At 42.3% G+C, this 27,566-nt stretch overlaps 1 protein-coding gene across 1 annotated transcript in view; it reads left to right on the top strand.

Annotated features, from left to right (window-relative positions):
• LAPTM4B (lysosomal protein transmembrane 4 beta) overlaps window positions 1–27,566 on the top strand; it is a 59,780-nt gene that overhangs the window by 17,454 nt on the left and 14,760 nt on the right. Inside the window, exons 3-6 of the mRNA XM_064648111.1 lie at window positions 5,679–5,752; window positions 6,343–6,465; window positions 14,393–14,491; window positions 21,951–22,046. Coding sequence (XP_064504181.1) covers window positions 5,679–5,752; window positions 6,343–6,465; window positions 14,393–14,491; window positions 21,951–22,046 — 392 coding nt within the window. The remainder of the gene's footprint in view (window positions 1–5,678; window positions 5,753–6,342; window positions 6,466–14,392; window positions 14,492–21,950; window positions 22,047–27,566) is intronic.

Here is a 27,566-nt window from a genome sequence, read left to right as displayed (position 1 = left end):
GAGGGTCTACATTAAATTAATGATAAGGGGTGATTGCTCCTTTATTGTGTCTTCAATGAAAAACCACCTACAACTTCTGACTAAAAATCTTTTTATATAACTGGATTTAAGAAAGTAAGGACCACAGTAGATACAGATGGGCTCCTAGCTGATTCTGACATATTAAAACTGACTGCCTTGTCCTAATTCTCAGAGATTAACCTTGGTAATGACTGTCTGTCAGTGTGGTTTTATATAGCCGACATCAGAAGCCTGCCAGTGCCCAAGGCTTTAAAATTGTAATTCTGTTTTGTAATGCAGTAGCTGTCAGATCAAGTACATTGGGGATTTCCATCTACACTTGAAAATTGTATTTTCTGTATATTTTTATCAAGGCTTCTGAAGTGAACACAGCAAGTCTGTAAAAGGATGGCTTGTGGGCCAAGCGACCTCATTTCCATTTGGTAAAAGGAACATTTCACAGGCAGTTAAATTACGAATGAACATTTGAATTAATGTCTCCTTTTATTCTTTGACTCCCTCCAGTTTAATGCCTTACTGAGTAAAGGCAGCTGAATCAAGCTACTGGCTTTTATAGTTACTGGAAATAGCTGGCAGGAGATAATTTCTTTCTTCTTTTCTTTAAGTATGACTATATTTGTTCAAATCTGAAGAAATGTTTTATTATGAGATAAATCATTAGACAAACTTCCATGTACTTCTCTTTTCCTACTTTTATTTGTCTTTTTTTGAAGAAATGTTTGTCAGGTTAGCTGCATGCGCTGAAACCATCTGTATGAAATACAAAAAGATGCATAATTTTTTATCCCAAAGAAGGTCCCAAAGTTGTTATCGATATGTATTTCTGTTGACAAGTATTTCTGTCTGTGTCTGGTTTATGGAGAATTTTCAATTTTTTGTGCCAGCAGTGGGAAAAATTCCTGCGAGCTGCAAAGCCACAGCCAGCCTTCTGCAAACTGCTTGAAAATGCCAGTGCATCGTCAGTTCTGCAAAGGACTGCTCAGCCTTGATTTCAGGATAAAGTGTGGTTCCCAGGGCATTACCAGAGGCTCCAAGATGCCTGTTTGATTAGACAGAGAAAGGATTTACCTGAACACTTAGAAAAAGCTCTAGGCTATTGCTTTTCCCTTGTATTCTAGAAAAGGAAACAAAAGAGAAAAAAGTCTGCCAAGACTTACCATGTGGCAGATGGAGGTACTGGAAGACACCAGTGTGTGTGGTTTGGCTGGCTCTCCAAGATGTACATCTGGGAGCTGGGCAAAATGCTGGGCTTGCTTGTGTACTGGATATTCAGCTGGGCCCATTTAGACTCATCTTTCTTCTTATTATTTCCTTAGGCCTGAGGGAGTCTATGAACTAGAAGCTGGACTAGAAAAAATTAGAAACATGTGAGCTGCTCAGTGTAATACTGCTGCTGTTAAAAGACTAATAATCTCTGAGCAGGAGATGGAAAAGCCCTATAATTAATTTTGACTTCCCAGGAGGATTCACCTGAGCCTTCTGCTCAGCTTCTTCAGACGCACAGACCATCATCCTGAAATGTCAACAGCCCAAGCCAGCAGTGGGTGTTGCTTGGTTTTACTTACTGCCTTCATGGTGTCAAAGATGTGTGTGATACTTCATAAGCCATATGACAACAAGGACTGAAATCCTCTGTGTGCCCTACAGAAACTGAGAGGAACTTTGATACAAGTGTCAGCAACTCAGGCCAAAATCTACCTGTGTCCTTGCCCTTGGGCAGGCAGATGAGACAAGCAGAGATCTCAGGGCAGGACAGGATAATATGATGATCTCTCTGCCTAATATGACATGCACCCAGGACTTAAAAAGATTAATTCAAATAGAAAAATTTTAGTAAACCTACAGACAACAGCCTTGGACTTCTGCTGGGGAGATAAATGGAAGTAGTAGGGTAGGTACGTTCCTGCCCCAGTCCATCAACATCACCCATGTAGTATGAGCCCCATGTTACAGGGAAGGGGGGAAAACAACTAGATTCCCTCCCAGCTTAGCATATTTGGAGCAGTATCTTCCCCCCAGACATATCCTCTGGAGGAAAATGTGCTGGGCTCAAAGGTGCAGAAAACTCTTTCCGTCTCATTGGCCTTCTTCCGTTACCAGAGAGAAAATGCCACTGCTGCGTGGGTTGTGACCCAGGAGGCTGCACAGCAGCTGGCAGCAGTGGCACCCAGCTTGCAAAAGCAGCCTGGAGGAGAGAGCAAGGCAGTAATCCTTAGCTGGCAGCAAGGAGGCTGTTGGATAAATAAGGCTGGGAGAGAGGGTGAAACTGCCTGAGGATCACAGGCTGCTGGTCAGCAGCTTTCTGGCCCCTGCTGTCAGAGCTGTGAGCCAGTGATTAACTTCAGGGCTGGGGCAGGTGATGAGCTGAAGTATTTGAGGTCTTTAACACACCACACAAGTCCTGGCTCGGGAACTGGCCTCACTGGCTGTCCTCCCTGTCCCTGCAGCACCCGCCATCAGCCTCCTTTGCAAGAGGAGAGGGGAAGGCAAGGATATAATTTTGAGATGGACTTGAGGGAGCTCCAGATGCAGCTTGCCATGCACATGAGCACCCCATGACAGAAGCTCTGCCTAGCCCCCGCAGCATCTTCTCCCCAAAGCGACGGGAAGGTAGAATCTCACTGCACTGTATAAGAAAAAAAATAAAAATCAACTGATTTCTTTAAACTCAAGGAGAAAACTCAAAAAGCCATCTAAGGCAATAGGCTGTATAACCCCTTCAGTGGTCCAAGTACAGCCCTTCTAGCCATGAATGTCATGGAAAGCACAGCATGGCTGGGGAAAAAAATCACACACCCTTGTTAGTTTCTCATTTAATGTGCTACATATCTAGTTTCATTCTGATTAATTGAAGCTGACACAGCTCAAAAAAACCAATGAAGCCTTAAATGAGAAAGAACTAGCTTGAGCCAACTAGGACTTGGCATGGTGGAGCACAGCTAGGAAGACACTGCAGACAGGGAGCATGAGTGTGTCAGACAAGCTTCAATGTCAAGTTCATCACAGTTTGCTAGGCTCTGGCTCTGAACCAGCAAAGTGGAGCCTGTGACTGCTGCATCTGCTGCAAGTGACAATGACAGCAGCTTCCCCTTGGATACAGGTGGTTAGGATTAAGAGCAGACAGAATAAATACGTAAGCAGTGCCTCCAAACTGATGGTCGGAATAAAAGTATTGAGTCCAAGAGACTCTTTTACAAGAGGTTAGGGGCTACAGGCAGCCATTTCCACTTCTTTTCTTTCATTACCTCAATTGTACCTGGTCTATTAAAAAAAAATTTGATTTCACAGGATGTATGTGGGCAGCCAGAGTAAATGGCCACACAGCTAGAAGTGTCTGAAGAAGCTGCAGTACCTTTTATTAGTAGAGGTTTATTTTGCATCTTGCTCTTGAGGCCAGAATTCAGATCACCTCTAACAGGCACATCACAGCCTTTACAGCTCCTAAAAGGCTAGAGACTGGTCAAAGCAGTGCAGCTCAGACACCTGCACTGGATGTCTGGATTCTCCACACAATCTAAGAGGAGAAGGAGGTGCATCTGAAGAGCAATTTATGATGCACTGAGATGTCATTCCCTCCTGAATTACGAGCAGGGGCCCCAGCTGCCTCCCAATGGCCTTTCATAGCACCCACAAGCTGAGCTGCAGAAAGCCACTGTGAAGGAAGCAGTGAGCACAAGGGTGCAGGTAAACTCAGTGCTAAGTGCTTGCCCCTCTCCTGGGTGAGACCTGCTTATTTGGACAATAAGACAAAGATTCGAGCATTTGCACTGTGAGTAAGGACATCCAGGGCCTCATCAGACTTGAGACTACAGTGCTTCTCCAAGTGTCAGGAAAGGACACTTTATCCACTAAATTTAATCCATTAAATTAGGAAGTACTCTGCAATAGGACTTCTGTGGCGTTTGAATCCCTATGCAATCACAAGGACAAAATTTGGGGGCAAGAGGAGAGAACAAGACTCTTGAAACCCATGACATATGCAGTGTCCTGGAAAAGAAGAGGCCTGGGTTCTGAAATCCTTAATCCTGCCATTGGTAGGTACAGTGCCCAAGGATCCTGTAGCCCAGAGAATATAAGCACCATCTGGAGATGCCTTCACCAGCCAGCAAAAGTCTCTTCTTGCTCATTTTTCCACCAGCTTCACGAGTCTCAGGTTCCTCTCTGCGTCAAGGGCCAGCATAAATCTGGATCAGTGTCGTCAGAGCTCTGCACTAGGGCAAGGTTTGTTTTCCCTTAGGCATGAGAGGATCAAGGACTGGGTCCTTTGTCTTCTACATGGATGATCATACTGGTAGGCTGGAAATAATGACAATAAGATTTAGAGTCTGTCCTTCTTCTTCAGCCATGACCCAGGTGAACCTGTGCTGCTACCTTGGTGGTGGTAGGTGAGACCTGTCCACAGCTACCAGGTCAGGACCTTTCAGGTACTTTAATGAAGGCTCCAAGGCACCTCTCCAGAACCTGATTTTGATGCAGTTGCAGGGAGTTGGAGGGAACTGGCCCATGCTGTGGGATGCTCCTTATCATTGTGGTGGAGTTAGATGTGTGGCAACTCTGTGCTGAAGTGATCTTTACACTTTGAATGCATCCAAAGTCAGGGTAGTGAACAGCCTGAACGCTGTCATGTATTTGTGTGTCTCAGGTCCACCAAGTGCCTCATCAAGGCAGGTAGTTTAAATGTACCTGGTGACAGCAATGTGAACAGGAGGTACCTCAGAGATACCAACAGAGGCAGAATCTCTTAAGTCATGTCCTTTGTACTTTATGTTCTCTCTCCTCTTTGTGCACTGGCTTAGCCTTGGAAAGGTAGGCACAATGTACCATTGCATTCCCAAACTCATTATAAAGTCGGGTTCAGAAATTCACTTCTGATAACCTGACAATGACCTGTAATGATATCGGGGGAAGTGCATATGAAAAGACCAAGCATATGTAATTTTTTCCCCTGGGATCTCCTTCCAGCTGTCCATGGCTTAGGAACTTCTTAAATCTAAGAAAAGTTAATTGAAAGCTGGACAGCAATGAAAGAAAAAGATAGGAGTCATGTAATTACTCCAACCAAAATCTTAAAGAGTATTTTCCATCCTTTACTGCTTCACCTTCCCTTACAGTTACACATCTTCGTTAATAAATACATCTCTGTAGTATTCTTGGTTGAAATGAAAATTTTCAAGATGTAATTTCTGCTCTAAGATGCCTTTACCTGCCAGTTTTTCTCCTTTTCCAGAAGAGAGATATGTGAGCAGTGGTATACAGCAGCTGTTGGTGCAGAAACAATCTGTAGTGCAGAAAAGCAGAGACTCTCTGACTACAGATGTTATCATGACCAGCAAATAGTCTTCTTGTCAAGGCTGCTCCTGAGTTTTGAAAATCCTCAGAAAAATTAGACCATTCATATCCACAGCCTCACAGAGGCTGCAGTGGCTTGCACAGTTTAAGGCTGCAGGCTTGCAGAAGCACTGTCTGTGCTTCTCCTGTTTAGGAGGTTCCCCCTGAAAGCTAGAGATTTCCTCCAGCAATGGCTGAATGATGCACCTGACCCCATCTCCACCCATTTCTCACCCTGCCCTTTGAGATGCTCTGCAAAAGGTAGATGACAAAATAACTGAACCAAGCTCTGAAAGTGCCTGCAATGATTTTTGATGTCTCTTTTCCAGATATGTGCATTGCCACTGCAATTTCTCTTCTTATGATTCTCATCTGTGCAATGGCTACATATGGCGCATATAAGGTAATTATATTTGCTGAAGACATGAATCAAGTGAACTACACAACTCCATAGAAACAAAATTAATAAAAATGCTTTCTAACAATTGCTTCTTTAGTTGTTTAGCTGAAAACTGAGAGGGGGGAAAAAGGAGAAGTAGAAGAGACAGCAGAACTGATTGCTTAGATCAGTGGTACCCCAGGGCCCCCTGCTGCAGGCAGCAGAACTGCCCAGTTGTGTTGACTGTCTGCAGTTTCAAATAAGCTCTGGGCAAATGGCGAATTCAGAGAACTGAATCTTGTACCTATCAAAGTTAAGGGAATTTTTTCCCATTCACCTTCCAAGCCTGTGGTTTGTCCCAACATTAATCCTATTAATTAGGAGCGAAAAGTATCATGTGGTTTCTAGATATCCTAGTATAATGAGTTGTGGGAGTTGCACTGCAGTTCAGCAGCCAAACTGCCTTGGCCAGCCCTTTAGGCTGAATGTCATATTTCTTTTAGCTGATTTAATACTGCATAATGTCAAATATTCCTTAGATTTTAGTGTAGAAAAACATATATCCTTCTATTTTAACTTGTGGCTGATGAGTTTCTAATTTATTTCCTTTTTAGCAACATGCAGCTTGGATCATCCCTTTCTTCTGTTATCAGATCTTTGACTTTGCTCTCAACACGTTGGTTGCCATCAGTGTACTCATCTATCCCAGCACAATTCAGGACTACCTCCATCAGCTGGTAAATCACTTGATGTTCACAAGCCTCTGGGGTTTTGGGGGGAAAAAAACCTGTCTGTTTGTTCTGTATTTCTGGCCTGTTAACTTCCCATGCAGTCCTTGAGAAATTCTCTCAGTCCTTGCCAGTCTGAATTCGACATCTTTGCAAGGTTACATTGCTAGCTTACTACAATTGCTTATTGTAATATTTGAGCAAAGTTCTAGAGTTTTGTAATGTCATGGAAGCTCTCAGCATCATTTCATTTAGAATGAGACTCATGTTACAAGATATAGATAATAGGTAATTGGTTTTGCATTCAGAGTTATTGTGTTCCTATCCAGTGCCTTATTTTTGGTGCTATTTCAAGAATGTTTTGTTGCTCCTTTTAATTTATTTGGTAGCTTTAACACATTTCATTAGGCAAGAGTTTGATTGAGTGTATATTTGCTTTTGCTAGAAAATATTTCAGATTCTGTCTTAGGATCCCTTCTTGCCATGGTCTCCTTTGACCAAACATCCATAGCCAGTATTGCATAAGTGTACAAGATATGATTGAAACACCCTGAAGTAAAGAGGAGACCACCAGCCTCTGTCTCATCACAGAACCACGTGCTATGTCCAGCAGGGTTCATGTGGAGTTGCAGAGCTCTGGAGAAGCCAGTGCTGCAACTGTCTCTGAGAATCTGCCTTGAGAACCAAATAGGGATTAGCTTGGCTGTGAACTTTGTTGTGTGGATGGAAAGCTAGCTCGGCCAGTATAAATAACAGGTAATGAGAAACAGCAGGCAGATAAGTAGCCACACAAATCTTCAGGAAGAGTCAATGTGTCTGTTATCCTTCTTATTTTACACCTACCTGCATTCACAGCTGATGGTACAGTTAAAGAGAAGCTGAGGAATAAATCAAAGGGTTCTCAAAAGTACGAGTGGAAAAGAGCAGATTGCGGTCACAGTTTAGTGAGTGATTAAGCTGGCATTGCCACTGCTGGAGCCCTCCTGCCCATCCTTTACCTAGTCCCTCACTGCTGCATCAGGGCCAGCCCTGCCCTTGTGGCAGCACAAACATCTGTGTGGCTGCAGGAACTCTCCCCCACTTCCCAGAGCATGAGCCATAACCAGGTTTCACTGGGTCACTGTGCAAGACCGTGAGGGGGGCAGGAGCAAGCAGGGAGCTGTGCACTTAAAAGCCTCTGCTCTTCTGCTGAAAATCTGGTGCTGCATCTGGAGCTGGCTCACTATAGAAAGGCAAAGAGCAGCTGATTCTCTGAAAGTGTCTGCTAAAACACCACTTTATTTCCTGCAGATAAAAAAAATAACAGGCCTTTCTGTATCAGAAATAGAAGGAGCAGGCCTTGGAAGGGATTGGGTATGGTGCAGCAGAGCACTCCGTGATCTGTATTGCTGGTCTGGAGTGTTAAAATCTCTGGTTGCACACATCTTTGTCTTGCTGTTGTAAATCATTTTCTGTACTGATAATGAAATGCTGCAGGACTTCAGGATCGCTAAACTGTCAGTGCTCAAAAGGGCAAGGGGGATTTCCAGGATAATTATAGGCTGATTAGCCTGACATTGCTACCAAGCAGAATAATGACAGAAGGGCTGGGGCTGAGAGAAGAGTCAATTGATAAAGAATTAGACCAGAGGAAAATGATTAATGACTGCCAGCACAGTTTCATGGAAAATCAGTCCTGCAGGCAAACTCATTTTCCTTCGCTGACAAGATTACTGACTTCATCAATAAAGATAGGCAGGGTCATAATGGACTTTCATGAGATGTTTGACTTTGCAGCATAATGCTCAGGGCAACAGTGAAGCACTAGATCAATAACGGATGTATCACATGGATTAGGAGAGGTTAGCTGGCAGACTGCAAGGGGTCGTGGTCAAGCCAGCCATCTGCCAGTGAGTTTCTATTTTGGGTAGAGGAAGGTCTCCAGGAATCAGCAGTAGATTTCATGCTCATCCCAACTTCCATTAATAATGTTAGTACCCAAAAGGCCCTTCATAAAGCCTAATGTCAGCCTTGAGAGCTTCTGCAGGCTCATTGTCTAGAGGGATCAAGTTCTTTGGTGGGAGGTTGTGAGCAGGAGTCTAATCTGGCTGTTCTGTGTCATCCTCTGAAAGACCCTACCCTGCATTGCCCAGAGTGGGCTCATCTCTGCATTTCCCAGCGGCAGTACTTGTGGCTTTTCCCAGCATATTCTTCTAATAAACACTTCTAATAAAACGCATGGCTAGTCAGTGAGCTAGACTGACTGAGAGCCTGAGTTCAGCCATTAATGTGTGCCACATAGAGAAATGCAAAGAAATGTAAAAGCATGAAGAATATAGATGAGCATACAGTATGACAACTGTGCCTGGGATGCAGTGACCCTGTAAGCAGCCTAGGGAACTAAGTGCCAAAACTACAGCCTCCAAGTTGTTTTGCTGTTTGCAAAAGTTGCTGTTGGGGTTTGTGAACAGGAAAAAAAGAGCAATTAATAGTAATGGAGAGGAGACTTCCCTTCTCATCTGGTGACATAGATTTTCTGTCTATTTATGGAGTCTGGTTGTGAAAAACAATGCTTAAAAGTCAGAGAACATGCAGGAAAGTTCCTCAAAAAAACTATATAAAATCTGGATATATCGTAGTATCATGAGACAATCAGCTTTTCCTGCTTCATTTACCAAGAAAGGAGACCAAGAGGTAGAGCCATTGGAGTTCTTACATGCAAAATAATGAGGTATTAAAAGGCTGTTTAAATTAGATGTGAGGCATAATGAGCAGCTAGCAGCTAAAAGCTAGTCCCAGTTAAATTCATTTAGAAAGAGGGATTAGTTTGTATTTTATCATTCATATTGGAGATTAGTGATGTGGAAAAACTACCAAAGACCTGTGATGAATTTTTGTGCAGTTAATGTCACCCGTTCAACAAAGTTTTGAAGCTATTATGCATCTGCTTTGAAGCTGGTTACATCTCCTATGTTTTAGCTGTGATCCTGAGCACAAATGACTCAACAGGAGCCCCTTGTACCCTTCCTTGGAAGGGCTACGTTGGTTGGCAAAGGTTGTTACATTTGGTTCAGAGTAAATACACTCAGTCTGAGTGGGCAAAAACAAAGGGGAGAGGTGAAGATCCCATCTACTGTTACCAGATACTCAGACACACGATGGAACTAAATGCAAGCTTGTCAAATTTTCAGTAATAATGCCATCAATGCAGTGCTAGTGCTGAAATACAGAACTTGTTTCCCTACCTTTGAATAATACTCATGGTGGATAGGTTTGTCATCTCAAACACTGTGTTTAGAGTAAGACCTGTGGTTAATACCCTTGACCTTGTAGGTGAGACCTGAGTCATCCAGTTGGGTATAATCCTTCCTAGTGATTTATAAATAAGCCCTAGATTCGTCTTGCCCCTTGCCCCCTTTGCAGTGATCTGCCAGGATAGGCAGGAAGCAAGGGTTGTATTTCTTCCTGGCATTCTTACAGTTTCTGTTGCTCTAAAACTGCTTTGTATTTGGGGAATGATATTTTAGGGGGCACAACTCCATAAGGGAAATGAAAAATCCCAATCGTTCTTCAAATCCATTATTGAATATTTGGATGAAGGTGTGCATTAGGTAATGGAATACATTTGGCAGTCTCAGAGGAACATTTTTTCTTGCTCTAAAGGTGAAACCCCTGTGTCTTTAACCATTTCTACTTCCCTTCACTAGTATATGGGGTCATTATCTGTTTACTGTGGTTCACATCTGCGAGATTGCAGTCTGTCAGTGATGAGTTACAAGCTACTGTGAAACCCTCCATGTACTTTTAGCAAGATGATTAGCACATAATCAATAAGCTGGGCAGAGCCCTAGCTGAAAATGTTGCAATTGTGTTCACAGGGTGTTTGGTAACATCAGCCTACACTGACTTCTTCTTTCAGAGGAACAAGTGTCTTTGGAAACTTTTTGTTGCCTTTTGGTACCCAGTTGCACACAGGTGTGCCACTGAATTCCCGTAGATAGCAAGAGCATCTCAGCATAGAGGGTCATGTAAAATAAGTAAATGTCACAAATCTTGCATTTTATGTGCTTTATGATGATTGTGTGATTAAAGTTATGAAGAATTACGTTGGACATCTTGGTCATTATCATTGTCACTTGAAAACCAAAACCTTTCACATACAGCGAATCCAACATATGCAAAAAAAAAATCATTTTGGTTCTTGGAGCTGTAGAGGTCTAAAGCAGTTTGACCTAAAGCACATTTCTTTCCTTTAACCCCACTAAATCTTTGATATATGGGCTTTTTAAAGCCTTCAAATGAAACACTTCATCTTCTGTCATAACAGTATATGAAATGGATTGAAGCAGAGGTGCAGAACAGGCTAGCCTGCAACTGTGTTATGAAAACTTTTTTTTTTTTATTAAAGTACAGGACTATGACAGTTCATCTAAACAAAATTTCAAATTATATTAAATAGCTTTACTGTGGGACTGCCTGCAATGCTGCTGCCTAACAATTCGTGTGGTATCAGTCATGCTTTTAAATCCTAGGGGAAACATCTAGAGAACATGAAAGAGATTAAACCTAAAGAAATTTTTCCTATAAACTGAAGCTTAAAAAAGAAATATCCTTTCTGACATTTTTAATGCCATTTTATAATTCCAAGGAAGTAGTACTGACTTCATAGCAGAGCTTTAAAAATTCTCCTGACACATTACTGTTTTCTTTCAATTTTGTAAGATCCTGATACTTGGAGGATTGCAACTTGGGACGAGAATCCACACCATATTTTAAAGTGGATTTTTTATGGTCCAGGAGGAAGGAAGACGTGAAAGGTTATGCAAGGAGGCTGAGGGAATGAAAAATGGCTTTAGCCTTTTTCATTTTATTCTTCTTGCACATTTGTACAATATCAATGCAGTAGAAATGTACTTTCTATGCAAGTTTTAGATTCTTTTTAAGTGTGTAATAGAGCTTTGATATATATAAGCAGTAATTTTTTAAAATTAAAAGTGTACCAGGTATATTATTATGCACGCAGCCCTCTCCATGTCCGCAACAAGGTTATAAATGACAATTTAGTTATGACTTTAGCTGGCTGGTTCAACACTACTGTAAGTACATTTTGTTTGTATAGCAAATTTCATCATGTTGTGCTGCAAAATCACTCCTGTATTTCCAGTGACAGACTTGATTTTTCCCATCCAGACGTATTTCAGTCTCAGCTTCATCAAACCTTGCACAATATTTGACACTGATCTTTTCCTAGAAGTTGCAGCACTGAGCCCAGTATCTGAAACCTTTCTAGCAGCAGGATTTCAACTACTGGTCTCCCCACAGGAGAGCAAACCCCCAGCACAGGAGCAGAATTTCTTGTCCCCCCTCATGCACCCATATCAGCATTTAAGCTTATCACTGCAGTGGAGGGCAATGGGTCTTTGATTTATCTGAACAGCTGTTGGTACAAGTTTTCCATGTTAATGAGATTTTGGGAATGGCTGATGCTCTGGGAGGACCTCAAGGGCTGCCTTATGGCACCACTTCTAGGGTGATCCCTGAACCAGGTGAGCCTGGAGCCAATCAAGATGCTTCCTACCACCTTTCCTGCTTCTTTGCCAAAAGCTGCAGGTTTTATAAATCTGTTTTCCTTCAGCACTGAAGGGGTTTGTAATTGTGAGTTAAGATCAGACTGCTCATAGACTGGCCCAACCCAGTTAGCAAATAAAGACAAAAGGGGGTTTCTTCCATTCTGACCCCCCCTATTCGTAGAAGCCCTGAAAGCCTTGTCTCCCAAATGGAAAGCCTGGAAGCTCCAGGAGGGACCAGCTTCAGTTTTCACACCCTGCACTAGGATCTCCCAGGTGGGGAGATGGGTAGGGGTGACTACCACATGGGCACAGCACCCACCACCTCGCTGGGGCTTGCTTACACCTCGCATCTCTTCGGATAGAGACCCAGAAAGCTAGGCCTGAAGGGGACAAACTGCAGAATTTGTTCCTCATCTGCCGTCCTGGCTTTGCTGAATTACTGGGTTTTTTCATCTGAAACAATGACACTGATATAAGGGAGTGCCAGGCATTGCTCAGCAGCATGTCCTTCTCCCAGACTTGACCAGGGTTCATGGCTCTAGCAGATGTTCCTGCTTTTCAATGTAGTGGAAACTTTCTTCGTCGTTTTTCTGCCCTCCTCTTGCCCCCACGCAAATCCCATTTGAGTTGATGTCTGGAAACAGGCCAATAGATTATGGCCAAGACGCCAGAATGCAGTCATCCAGTCTTCAGGTGGTGACTGTTTCCCAAAAATCATTGTGTAGGAAGACCAAAGTCTTACTGGGAATTTTTTATTATATTCACAAACTAGTTTGACTAGTTTTTTAATGGTAGGTCAGTACTGAAAAAATCATCTGGGGGCAGTTTTACTGTAACTGTCCTTGACTGACTGGACTTTCTAACTTTCTAACTTCCTTTCGTGGCCTCCCTCTTGCAAGCAGGAGGGGAGTTGGGGCATTGTTTTTTGGCATATACTCTTGCTTTCTTGGTCTCTGAGTGACTGCCTTCACTATATTTAGGATAACTTTCTATGGGAAAAAAGAAGCAGCAACTTACTGAATTATAGCAAGCTAGTGTCCTACAAAAGCTAGTGTCCTCAACAAAGAAGATAATGTGATAAAAACTTCAGCCATGAAATTCAGTACAGGAACAGAAACATTGCTGTCAAGAAGCAGAAAATGTGCTTATGTAACGTTTATCTGCAAACTGTTACAGCTGCTGTTGATGTTAACCACTCTGAACAGTTCATGGAAGCGCTAAATAAAGAGCTATTCTCAGTAGCAGCTGTCCAAAAAAAAAGATAATTTCCTGATGCACTGGGCTGAATGCTGGCATAAGGGTTATTAAGGGGTTACTCTGGATTTACACCATCATTGCCAAGAATACAGTTATAGCTTGGTCTAGTTAATTGTCCTGACAAGGATGCAGAGCTGGCCTGGTTAAGTAATTAGACCTGTAAGGGAAAAGGGGGTCGTGTGTGGAAGGAACTATTGCATTCAGTTATAATGAGCTACTGTTGCAGTGGAGCTATCTATTGTGGAGAAACTCTGTCTGTGAACAATGGTTTATTCTAACTGAAACGGGAACTTGTGCCTTGCAGTATTTCAAAACTATTTGGAACATTAATTTTAAAGGGTGCGTTTTCTTTAAGCAATAAATACAGTAAAATATTTTTATAGGCTGTTTTTCAGCCAGTGATCCTAAAGTGTTTCACAACTGTAAATCAGTAGAGCGTGTGCTAAACAAGAAGATTAATTTTGTCACCTCCATTTCATGTATAAGGTAGCAGAAGGACCTGGAGCACATTTCAATTCGAAATCATGATGTGGCTCCCCTGGAGGACCCGTGCCTCCATGGGACATGCACTCAGATAGCAGTATTAACAAGTACTCCTGGAGGAGTAGTCCGAATTTAGCCAAAATAAAATGGAAAAGAAAAGACTGAATGTGTTTTGAAATGTCTTCAAATATTTAGGTGAAAGGATTATTCTGTCCAGTTTTTCCTGCTTTGACTTTGTGGAAGGAGCTGCCATTGGTCTTTGGCAACCAGTGCCATTATAATGGTTACTCAGTAAGTACAGGACTTGCCTGCTGTTTCCCAAGATGGCAGTTTCCTGCTGCAAAGCTCCCAGTCCTTTGCTTGTTTGTGTCAGATGCAAACCCAGTGAGCACTGAGGAAAAGAGAGCCCACACCACATCCAAAGCAAAAAGCAAATCCCTCAGACCTCCAGGGAACCTTTGACAGCTGAGTCTTCACAATGCCTGTTCCAGCCAAACTTATTGAAACTGGTTGTTGGTGCAGAGCTCCCGATTTAGTAGATCATAGAAAGCTTTGTAAGTTGTTAATTATAGAGTACACTAATTGAATGGCTCTTAAATGACTCGTGAGATTAACTCACAGTGTTTTGCTTATTTTTGCTTATGCAGCCCAACAATTTTCCCTACAAGGAAGAGATTATGTCTGTGAACCCTACGTGTCTGGTTGTGATTATCCTCCTTTTCATAAGTATCATTTTGGCTTTTAAGGTAAGTGCATTACTGTGTACAAAGTCTAATTCTGGTCATGGGTAGAATGTCCCTTGCTGGGAGGTCTGTCTTTAGAAACATCCAGGGACCTACAGCCCAGGCAGCCTGACAGGTATAGAAAACAGTGATAGACATCATGGAAGAAAAGCAGAAAATCTTCTACAAGAACATACAGGCCACAATAGGGAAGTGTGATGCTTGTAGGAGGAACTCACGACTTATGAATCCTTTGAAGGAGTGGGTCATCCAGTGGACAAGGGAGAACTTATTGATACAGGCTTCTTGGTTTTTCAAAAGGTGTTTGGCAGAATCTCTCATCAAAGGTTTTAAAAAGCACCCTTAGATATGGAGGGAGAAGAGGAAAGGTCATCTCAGACTGTAGCTAGAAAATAGAGAATAAGGATAAATTATCAGTCTTTCCAACACTGAGACCCGTGCCACTTGGTACATTCATTAAAGATCTGGGAAGGGGAAGGAAATCTAACAACAACATTGTTTTTGCAATGTCATTCAAAATAGAGAAAATCACCCAGGAAATCTTTGCAGAAGGATCTCATGGCATGGAGTGACTACATAATGAAATGGCAGAGAAACTCAGTGGTGTCAAATTCTAAGTAGTGGGCACAGAGGAGGCACACTCTTGTTTCACAGACACTGCAGTAGAGTCTGAAGTAAGCATGACCACCTGAAAAAGGGGTCTTGTAGCAGTAATAGATAGACCTGTGAAAGTATTAGCTTACTGCTTATTTCTGGTCAAACAAGTAAATCAAATGCTAAGAGTATTAAGAAAGGAATAGAAAACCCAAAAATATAAATTGTTTAATTTCTTTGCCAGTTTTGATACCTACCATCTCTGGAAGCAAGCATTCCCTTCTGGTGCCCTATCTCAGAAAATATTTTGTAGAGCAGGTAAATAGTTCCAAGGAATCCCTCCTGGGAGGAACAACGTAAAGAACTGTCAGACCAGGCAGCAGAAGGGCACAGGGAGTGAGGATTTATTTGCTGTTAGCAAACCTTGGGTGAGAGGGCTGGAGGTGGCAGGTACCAGGAGAAGGGGAGATGTAGCATCACTCAGTGGAGCTGGAAAGGGCCCATGTGAAACCACCACGCCCGGGCTCATGGTCCAGCACGGGCGGCCCCCTCTGGCTGTGTGGGTCAGAAGTCCCAAAGGAGCTCAGAATAAGATCAGACAAATCAATGTAGAAAAAGCAACCACCTGTGGCTCCAAGTTAGTACCCTGAACCTTGGACCTCTTGTAAAGCATGCCTGTGTGTTTGCCCTCTTCTTGCACCCTTCTGCAAGTTGCTCACGGCACAGTGCTGCCATTCTTGTATTTCTCTTATGGGATTTTATTTCAGAATAGTCTTAAGTATTAAATTAGAGAAATTCCAAAAAGTCACAATGACACCAGGGATGTTGGTTCCAGACAACACATTTGACAACATGAGCAAGGGAAGTTATTGTGGCAAAAGAGATAGATAAGGTTATTGAAGCTACTTCAAAATTGGGGGAAAAAACCAACAGATAGGGTATATTAAGGTGCTCTTGGAAGTGATACTCACTTTTCTTCTGTGATTTAGCAATACAGTTTAGTCTTCTGGCCTTATATGTTCACAGCCATACATTGATTTTATTTGCACATTTAAGAAATATGTAATTAAAAGTTTATTACATTAAGCTTATAAAAAAATAGGCAACTAAAATTGGCATGGCAAAAATATTTACTACAGAGAAAAGACATGTAAGAAATTAACTGTGCAAAAGTCTCATTTGGTTTTATAGTGGCTAACACGTGTTTCTTCCAAGAGTATATGTGGCTCATATAATGCTCATTCTAGCAACATATTATCATATAAATTAGTCACAAAAAATATGACTCACACAGAAACACATGCTAAATTCCAGTTAGCATTTTCATTTGAATTTTTTATGTTTCCAGAAGAGCTGTTATGCAGATTTATGGAATCTGCTCCATGAAAAGAAAGCTGGACACACAGATGCTTCACAGTTTATCACTGATAGACTTAGCAGATGGTACCACGTTTATGTACTGAAAAGGTACCGTGCATAAAAAATATGCCTGAGCTCCCTCTCCCTCTGGAGTTCAACTAGAAACAGGGAGAGGAACCAAAACATTGTGACCTAGGAAAAGCTACAGTAGAGAAAGCTGCATTCAGCTGGTGGGAAATATGAACCAGAATCACATAATTCCTCAGAAACATTTGGCATTATGACTCTTTTGTTTTCGATGAAGCTGCATGCACAGGAAAACTTTACTGAGCAGAAGGCAAGATTATGCAGTGTTAGATGTTAGGTTTGTGTTTTGCAGTCATGAGATTGTGAAAAGGGAAGGGGACGAGAGACGGTGGTAAGAAAGTGAGCCAGCTAACCACGTACAAGCATTTATCTTTTTAGTGGTTAGGATTTACTTGGATCTGAAGCAGTTAATGGATATTTCAGGCAGTTTCACATGGAATCCTTTTCAGAGTAGACCAAAATGTGTTATTCCATTCACCGTCTTTGTCTAGAAACTGAACCAGAGTTGCATGCCACAAAACATAGGTGTTTCCTATTTGGCCAGGGGAGGACATCCAGCAGCACAAATGTATTTTATGTATGTATGCAGGACTTCAAATGGCACATAGCCAACACAGTGGCTTTTGAATCACGCCCTCCTCTGCAGCTGGTTTGGAGAGCATGGCCTCGGTTTCCTCTGGCCAGCCCCAGCTGCTGAGACAGAATGGTTGAGGTTTCAATCTCCCCACCATGGGGAAGCCTCCCAGGCCCAAAGGAGCTGAGGTGAGCACAGACACAACCGAATAAACCTTTCCCCCAGGCTTCCTTGAACACTCTGCAGCTTCAGAGTATGTCCTTTTCTTTTGTTCTCTGGCCTTTCTCTTTCTGAAAAGTAGATAGGAAGAGGTAATTGCCAGTGGGGCAGCCAAAAGGTATTCTAGTTCAGTGAGACAGGCTGGTCTTCAGCAAACTCAGTATTAACCCTGGTCTCCATAATATGCCTATAAGATACACATACAAGGTGTTGAGCCTGGAGATGAGACCACTCTGCATGTCCTGGTGTCCCCAGCAGACAGAAAAGGGTATTGGAATGAAGTTCTGTGCTCTCCCCGAGAGATCTGGTATCTCAGCCCAGGGGGATGCCTTGTGGCAGGGGAAACCCTGACCCGCAACACATTGCCCCGGTGTCTGCTACCTTCCTGTGATCATGGGACCCTGAACACAGCCCCACACTCTCGGGAACAGCCAACAAGGAGCCATGAGGTTGCCATCTGTTCCAAAAAAGCCTAGGACTGGTCCCAGCACTGGGATTGCTGGTGGCAGGGTAGTTATGGGAGAAGCATTTCTAAAGTAGGGGTCATCTGCTTTAAATTGCATAAACCCAGTATGTGTGACTGTTAGGGGACAGGTGATGTACTAGCCCCTATAAGGTGCCATTTCAAGTGTTGCAGGCCAATGGTTTGTTTTGGTATCATTAATTCTTTCCAATTACAGCACTTCTTTGCTGTTCTAAGCAGTGGTTCTTGCACAGGTTTTTTATACTCACAAGATACACATTCTAGTGTGCTGAGAAGATGAATTTAATTCCAAATTTCATCAGCACGTCAACCCATTGTTTCTCCTTCTCTAGTACCAACATGGGAAATGCATGTGATCAACTAGTCTGCCATTAGCATCCCTCTGAAATCTTCATATAAATTTCATTTTGTGTATAAATCTTTATCTCATTTTCACCAGTTACTGAAGCCCATCCCAGCTCTGTAAATAGAAAATTCAAAGCAGCTGTGGAATAAAATGGGATGCAGTGCAGGCATCTCCTAACCCGAGGGGCCTGTGTCAGGTCTGTGGCATTCACCCTGCACTTGCTGCCAGTGAGGGGGCTGCCCAGAGGGCTTCTGTGACCCAGATCAGCACAGACTTTTCCTTGCTGTATTACAAGAAACAGCACAATATAGCAACCTCTTAATTTCCACAGAGATGATGGTCAGTCAGCTGGTCCATCGTGTGTCTGATGAGCAGAAGCCTGCAGTACATTACTGTTGTTTTGCTGCTTAAGTGTGTGTGCAATTGCAACAACAAGAGGCAGGATTAGAAATTTTTGTGGGTTTCAGTTCCATAGGGGCTCAAGTAATTTTCTACCATGCAAAGGGGAAGACTGAAAGCTGGTAGAAGTAGGTGCAGTGCCTCTTCCCACATTCAGCCCTTCTTGTGCACCTATCCTTTCACGTGGTGGCTACTTGGGGCTGCCTCCCCAAAAGGTGTCTGTCAGCAGCCTGTGCTGGAGTACCACTAAGGGTGGATTAGGCTGAGGGATTTAAGGCCTTTTATACAGGGCCAATTTCAAATGTGAACATTGGTCTCCTGAGGTAAGAGTCGATATATTTAAACACTGAGTGGCCAGCCACGCATTTAAAGCAGTATTTGAAACCTTAGCCAGGTTTTTCAGGAGAGAAAATTGGTACCTGAATCAGGAATCCCATTTAACAGTGCAGCAGCATTGGTAGAGAACAATTAGGAACAAGTTTAAATAAGGTTACAGGTTGAAGAAAACAGGTTTCCATGACTCACGATTCACAGGCCAGCAGCACATGTCCAAAGCACTTGGACAAGGACACGCTCTGAACTGCTGCCACTCTCAACCATATGTGGGTCAGTGTCTCGTGGCCAATTACTTGGTGTATGCTGGCTGATGACCTCTTTAATTCAAAGGCTGAAACAAACCTCACCACTGAAAAACAGCCCATGCACATAGGAGCAGGGCTGATTAGAGCTAGGGTTTGGAGCTGGGAGAGCTGTAGAGGTTAATTGTGGGGTTAAATGTGTTTTATTCACCGCACGTAATAGAATGGGAGCATTCGAAAATGAATCTCCCACTAGCTTCTCCCAGATAGGATTGTATTATCTGAAACAGGGCTTCCCTCAATTTGGATTTTGACAGGAGGATAGAAATAGGTTTGCAAATAGGTAGGCTTAATATAAAGGGTTTCTTATAAAGAGAGGTTGTGTCCCCACAGAAGTGTACTATATTCAGACTCTGTTCTGTATTGGCTCTTATACCGTTCTCAGCCTATAGTATCTGAGCATTGAAAGCTACTGAACTATTTGTTACCACTTATAATTAACAATGACATTTTACTTAAATCTGGAAAAGATCCAGTTCTTCATGCACGTGCCTTTACTTGTTTCAGTAGTTTGGGGCAGGTTTGCATAGCCCACAGCTCGGGCTGTAGAGCCTGTCTAATATTCCCTTGGGACTTAGCTCACTCCAGAAGCCTTTTGCTCCCCCAGTTTGGTGGTCAAAAGTACTGTCAAAGTCTGCAACGCCTCTAAGTCATCCAGGGTCTGTAAGATGCTGTAAAAAAAGAGGTAGCACATGTACCAGATTTTAGCCAGCTCCACCCTGGTGGAAAAAACGCTTCCTGATCTGCAAGCAAGCCATCAGTGAGTCATGTGGCATCCTGAAAAACACAGCTCATGTGTGTCAGTTGTGGATATGGAGGAAGCACAGGGCTCAAAGGGATAAGAGGCTTTTGGAAGGTCATCAGCGCAAGTTGAGTCACAAAATTATGACTCACTCAGTGAGAGACACATGCAAATGGAGTCAACACGGGCAGTTTAATTTGGACGTGCTAGTTTAGTGAAAGAATTGCTGTGCAGAACCTACTACGTGAAAATACAAGTTGGGCACTATCAAAACACATAGTTCTCCTTATCATTGTCATGTATAATCACATGGGAAGCACAGAGCTCCAGAGGAGACTGCTTAGTCCCACCAGCCTTGTTACTAGCATGCTGCGGATCTGACTCCTGCTCCTGCATGCCTTTCTGCCTTCTGTCTTCCTTCCAGTCACTTTGCTCATCTCTGCTGCCCAAACTGGACCATTTCATGCTGGTGAAGGAGATGATGGATGTGAGCACTTTGCCCAACCAGTTTAAAAAAAAAGGTGGAGACAACAGCAGCCCTACCCAGAGCATAGTGAGCTCCAAGAACAAAAGCAGTGAAGTTGTGTGATCTTGCACTAGGTTTATTGCTGCAAAACCAGGTTTTTTTGCTTTACACTGAAAAAAATATTTATAATAATTTATAATAATTTAAAATGTCAGAAATCATTTCAGATATCAATGAAAACTTTTACATGGGCAATTTTCTCCAGTCAGGCAAGAATAGCAAGACTCCAGACCATTCCAGTCACATGGAATACGTAGATTTAATGTCAGATTAAGCGAAACAGAGTATTGAAATAATGCAGGTGATATATAGTATAATCACACAGTCAGTGTCCAGGCTTGCCACTCACAGGACAAGGAAGCTTTCCTGTAATTTCATGATTCTTCAGTCCCCAGCATGCTTGAGCTCTTTTTGCTGGGGTTTGCTTCCACTTTCTAAAGCTACTAAACCCCAGTTGATGATATTTAAACATTCTTACCGTGGATTAATCCAAAAATGGTTCATGTTTACTTTTTGTTACTGTCCCTGAGACATTCTATGTCTGTAGCACCTTCTTTTTTTGGTCACAGTCTAACCCGTGCCTTCATTATATGTTGTAAAACTCACCTCTGCAGATGTGCAGTATCCCATGCACAGTAACGAGGTGTCTGACTGAACTCATCCCTCTCTGTATCTCTATAGAGAGGTCTAAAAAAGAAAGTCAGCATACGTGACCTGCTCATTTAGGTAAAATGGAGGTTATATACACAAAATTATGTTACTTTAGCCATATTCAGGCACAAATAAACTGTTTCTTTTCAAAACATAGTCTGCATTAAGTATGCTGTAATATTAAACATCTGGAATAGCAGATGTCATTCAGATAGGTCTAGATTCCAGTATATCTGCCTAGATGGAGTGGCCTGTAGTGCAACACAAGTATCCACAATCACAGAACCATATAATCACAGAATGGTTCGGATTGGAAGGGAACTTTTAGTTTTTCTAGTCCAACTCCCCCTTGTCATGAACAGAGACCGCCTCATCCAACCTGACCTTGAACAGTTCCAGGGATGGAGCATCCACAGTTTCTCTGGGCAAGCTGTTCCAGTGTCTCACCAGTCTCACTGTAAAAACTTTCTTCCTTATGTCCTATCTAAATCTATCCTCTTTCAGTTTTAAACCATCGCCTCTTGTCCTGTCACTATAGGCCTTGGTAAAATGACTTTCCTAATCTTTCTTATAAGCTCCCTTTATATATTGAAAGGCCATAGTAAGGTCTCCCCAGTGTCTTCTCTTCTCAAGACCAAAGAAGTCCAATTCTATCAGTATAAGGAGCGGTGTTGAAGTACTCACAGAGTCCCTCCACATTCTCATAGTCACTGCAACCAGAAAAGTGACTGTCCCATGCTTCTACCAAGCTGATATTTGTATTTATAAAGAATGGAAATGCTTTAAGAGAAGAAGTCTATGGTTTATTTTCTGCACAGAATAATAAATCCCTTTCCTTTGCAGGGTTACTTGATAAGCTGTGTGTGGAACTGCTACCGATACATTAATGGCAGAAACAACTCAGATGTGTTGGTGTACATTACCACCAACGACACTGCGGTAAGGACGTTACATCGCAAACATCTGTCTAATGTTATGCGTTTAATGGCTTTATTTTTTATTAATTTCTGACTCGTTAAGCACCTTAATTCCTTTAAGAGTCCTTGTCTATTGGTGATGTTTGGACTTGAGATTCAACAGACTGGCGTGAAATGGTTGCAAATCACATCTATTGTTAAAATACCAAGTTTATTTTATGCACATAATCTGTTAAAGAATCTGCGTTAATCATAAACTGCAGTTTATCTTATGGCCCCAGGAACGACCCTCAGGTCTGATCTCTCCAGCTATGTGATGATCTGGACAGTGGGGAGAATGATTAGGATTCAAGATCTGCACCTGCTGTGAAACTTGGATTTATCTGTAGAAACTGTGATTTAGGATGCTCAACATCTGGTGTAGTGCTTTACAAACTCACAGAGAGGAGCTAAAAGGCAACAAAAGTTCAGTGATGTATTTCACAGCACATGATGGGGGTTTGTTTGGTGAGGAGACAGAATGAAACAAAGATTGATGGGAGAGAAATTAATAAACGGATTTTAATCTCAAAGAATGGAAGGTATCAGTTCGCTTTACAGTAGTTTAGTGTTGACATTCCTATGTGCAGGACATGACTGGTAAGCAATGTCTTGCTCTTTGCAGAAGGCACTGAGGGAATACAGGAAGAAAGGTCTCTAGAAAAGAGCCAGTTCTGTTTGCAGTGGTATCACCATGGAGCCACTCAGTTCCACCCAAGCTACACTCTGACGGCACTGTGCCAGATCAGTCCCCAGGGTGACTCCACTGGCTCGTGGAAAAAGGGTCTTTACATCACTTACATAACAGAATGAGAGCAGCATGAACTTGATCCTTTGGATCATCTGGGTAAAATCTCAGGATTGCCTTCCTCAGGTTTTTCTATTTGTGGGTGGTCTCCACAAACTAATATTAGACCATCAGCTGTAAACCATTGGAATGAGTGATTCCTGTGCAGCCGCAAGGACTTAGAAAACTACCACTGCTTTTACATGAAAGTTGTAACTCCTGCATAGTTATTTGTCTTCAATACCTGAAGCTTTAAGAAAAACGTAAGAAGTTTTACAGACCATGATCAGAGCTGGCAACCAGGACATTTAAGTATAAAAATACAGTTTATTGAAAGCTAAGATGTATTATTACTTTCTTTACTGGAATCTACTTTGAGTAAAACGAGGAGTTTTATGTGCAATAATTTTGATAGCTCTTTATTTCAGCCTGTGGGTAGTTGTAACTCAGCTTCAAACACTGTTCACTCTACAACCCACGGAACTGGCAGGCTCGACAGTGGGAGAGTGTCTGTTGGATTATCTGGGAAACTACACTTACTTTTTAAAAGTTACATTAAAACCATCTGCTTCACTGCTGCCTTTATAAAGCAAAAGACTGGTTTTTAGACATGCCTGGTTACCAAGACTCTTCTCATTACTTTTGTATTTAGTAATTACCAAAGTGCTCTGAGCTGCCTCCTCATCTTTAAAGCACTTGTGAGTGTTTCTGTGAGGAAAGGAAGCCTTTTTATCCTTTTCACAGATGACATATTGTTGCACTTAGTATTTAATTTAATTTTGCTTATCTGGATCTTACAAGACAGCTACGCGGAAGCAGGTTCTGAGAAAGGCTGTGCATTCCTATTTAGTGCCTTGACCATTGGACTCCTCTTCCTTCCCCAATACTTACATCTCCTTAATTTGAAAAAGGTCAGAATCCATTGCTTTCAGGTATGATGCATCTTTCTCAGTTCAATCAGATGATATTAGATCAGGTCCTGTAGAAAGAGCTGTTTGGGAATTTATCAGCTAACCAAGAATATCACCCAAAAACTCTCGTTTGTGAGTACAGAAAGACTCAGGAGCAATGCTGCTGGGAAGAGTTTCCCAGGTCCAGCCAGGGAGGTGGGAGGAGAGTCATTAACAGCCTGGGTTTTGAATTATTTATTGGGGGTGGAGACAAGCTTTATTCAAACGCATGTCTGACTGCTTCTTTCTAGTCAGGATGAGCTCCTTCATCCCTAGGTGACACAGTCTGTGTCCATCTCTTGCACATCCTTCCCTGACGAGCTCCATGGACATGCACCAGCACAGTGCACTTAGTGACGTGATGGAGGAGCTGATGTGCTCCTGAGCAGCCTCTTTCTTTCTTCTGCTCTTTGCTGAGCTTCAGAGAGGAACAACCGTATGTAGGGATAATCCTCATCCTTCTCCACTGTGAATCAGAAGATTTTCTTCCCTTCCTTCACCCCCCAAAATCACAGACTCAACAAGATTAATTTTTTTGTCTACATTGAGAAACAGCAACAAAAACCTCTCTTCATGTGACTGTAAAAAAGTAAGCTCAATACAACTGGATAAAAAATGGTGTCAAAATGAAGAATGGAAGAATAAGACTTTGAAAGTTGAGTGCCAAGAACCTTTGAGAGTTTAGGACTCATGAGGAAACCTTATGAAAATTCGAAATGCTGTGATAGGTCACTGCTGTCTGTTGAAATGTATAATATTCCACCAACACTGAAGTCTACTTCTGTGTTAAAATGATGTTTTTTTAATTTTTGTGAATTCTGGTAAACTTCTTTCAGCAGGGCTTCTTCATGCCAACATGCCTTTAAATCATAAACTACAGGTTTCTTTAAAAATGTGAGTCAATCTCTGCCCTCTTCTTTGAAATAAGTATGTTATTTGTAGAATCAAACCTGCTAACTGAATTCCAACAGGTCATATCTGCAGGGTATGCTCTCATCTTCAGGGATATTTTTATATATATTTATCAGCAGCATTAGCTAAAAGAATCTGTACAAATGCAAGTGAAAATCTAAGTTTAAATATGAGACTGGGCATAATTGCTGCAACCTAAAGTAAAAGTTTTAAATGTCATAGAATCACAGAATGGTTTGGGTTGGAAGGGGCTTCAAGATCATTTAGTTCCAACCCCCCCACCATGGGCAGGGACACCTTCCAGTAGACCAGGTTGCTCCAAGCCTCATTCAACCTGGCCTTTAACACTTCCAGGGATGGAGTGTCGGCAGGTTCTCTAGGCAGCCTGTGCCAGTGCCTCACCACCCTCACAGTAAAGAATTTCTTTCTGATGTCTGTAATCTAAACCTGCCCTCCTTCAATTGAAAGCCATTCCCCTTTGTCCTGTCACTAGATGCTCTTGCGAAAAGTCCCTCTCCAGCTTTCTTGTAGACCCTATTTAGATACTGGACGATGCTATAAAGTCTCCCTGGAGCCTTAGCTTCTCCAAGTTGACACAGCAGAGGTATTCCAGCCCTCTGGTCATCTTTGTGGCCCTTATCTAGACTTGCTTCAACAGATCCATGTTCTTCATATGTTGGAAGCCCCAGTGCTGGATGCTTCTTTGTTTATAGAAGGAATTTGTCTTAAAATTCATCATTCCATATATACATATATATATATATGTATATATATACACACATACACACATAATAGTCTGAATTGCTTCGTACTATGTGTTTGCTCTGGTGTTCCCAGCACAAAAATTTCCAGTTAGTTCTCCCCAGTCAAACTGGTTCTTATAAATATAATGCTCATAGATCTGAACTGTAACTAACCTGTTATTGGGTATGAGATAATCTGATTTTTGTCACTCAGTGTAAGTGGTTTAAGCCATCATTTTTGCAATTGTGCCATCTGGAACTTACAGACATCCTTCCATTGCAGACTGCGAACAGGATTTTCCTGCTGCCCCTGTTAGGTGAGAGGTCCTCCTTCTGTGACCTTTGATCAAAGTTTGACACCACATGAATGTACGTGGTTTGGCTTCATGGACAGATTGTTATGGCATGGGGGAACCAGCTGGGGCTGGGCAGGGGAATGACCTGACCCCAGATGGTGGGAAGACATGACCCACATATGCTCCAGGACCTGCGGATCCAGCTGCATACCTTAGTCACAGCAGAGTCTCTTAGGAATATGGATCTCCCTGCTCTAAGTGTTTTCCCAATACTTCTCTCCCCCAGTTTATGGAGGTATCTGTAGGAGATTTTGGCATGGCAGTAATGTGGCTCCCCTGCAGTGAACCATAGTAACCTGAGGATTGCTTTTCCACTTTCCCAATCTGGGATTGCTTTTTCCTGCTAGCTACTCAAATGCACCATGGATGAAGATTAATTTTCCACACCAATTTAAACTGTCACAGCAGTGCCATGGAAATGTTTATCCAATTTGGAAAAATTGCCAGTGCACAGGTGCAAAAGATAACCCAAAGTAAGACATTTGTTCTCCACAGCAGTAGCAGTTCTGTTGTGCTCTTAGACAGCCAGGGGATTTCATTCTGTTTATTTTTAACTCTCACTGAAGCCAATCAATGGAAGTTTCATCTCCAGTCATGCTGCCAGTGGGGATAAAACGTAAAGCCGTAAATCTTTCTTCAAAGTGGGATTTAGATCTTTATGTGCTTTATAAAATCATTTCAATAGATCTTACCTAACATACATTTATCCACAATGGTTAATGAGTTGCTTTTTTAAAAAATGCAGATATATTCCCTCTGTGGACATGACCTCAACTAAGCAGCCTGTAATTAAACAGTCAGCACTTTTGTTTGCTTTCCCTTTCTCAAAGCAATTGGAGACTTATTTGAGAAGTGCAGAGTTAGATCTGTCATTTCTGATGGATGATTCCTTTGAGCAGAGGAAGAATATTCTTTGGTAAGGTTGGAAGAGCCATTCTTTGTGTTATTCTACATGTGTGGAAGGTAATTTATTTGGCTATGGATGGAGGGAAGGACCCTTAGACTCATGCCAGTTAAACAGACTGAAGCATGAGATGGAGCCCAGAGACCAACAAACCATACACAGGAGCTCTTATTTTTCATAGGTGCTTTGGGACCTGTGATTTCGAACTACAGAGCCAGTTTGAGGATACATGTTTGAGTAGAAGACAACTTGGAGGAAAATCTTGCTTTAAAGATATTTTCCACAGAAATCCTACAGACTTGTCAGTGTTCACCAGGCAGCAGGTTTTGTGTGGCAGTTTGTATGCATAACATTGTTACTGGGCCACTAGATCACAAACATCTTTTTGCAGTGAATAGTAACCATGAAGATACTTTAAAATCAGCCACCACCACAAATGAATAGCCTCCCTGGCTCACCCTCCAAGTCCTTCTCAGGGCTTCCAGGTGAGTCCAAGCAGAGGACCCCTGACCTTCCCTAGTGGAAAACTGTCTGATAAACCCCACAAGAGGAAAAGCATGTAAAACAGGAGACAGAGAAAAGGAAGAAGAATCAGGGGCAAGGAAAAAAAGGGATGCAAGTAGAACTATGCAGTGCTTTAAATAAAGGGGGTGATTAGTTAGTAACCACATGCAATAGTCTACATGAGACCCAGGACTGTGGTTTAAATGCTGGATCTGTTTTTCTGGAGAATTGCACTTGTAAACATTCCCGGAGTAATGACTTCAGTGAGTGAATCTTCAAAGGGCTCAAGCTCCATGTAGAGGCCACCATTCACATCTTGATAGTGTGCATGTGCAACATGTGCACTT

The sequence above is a fragment of the Pseudopipra pipra genome, chromosome 1 (assembly GCF_036250125.1).
Source record: "Pseudopipra pipra isolate bDixPip1 chromosome 1, bDixPip1.hap1, whole genome shotgun sequence".
In the NCBI taxonomy this organism is placed as follows: Eukaryota; Metazoa; Chordata; class Aves; order Passeriformes; family Pipridae; genus Pseudopipra; species Pseudopipra pipra.
The sequence above is the reverse complement of the archived record's forward strand: the minus strand, read 5'-3'. Positions and strand labels throughout refer to the sequence as shown.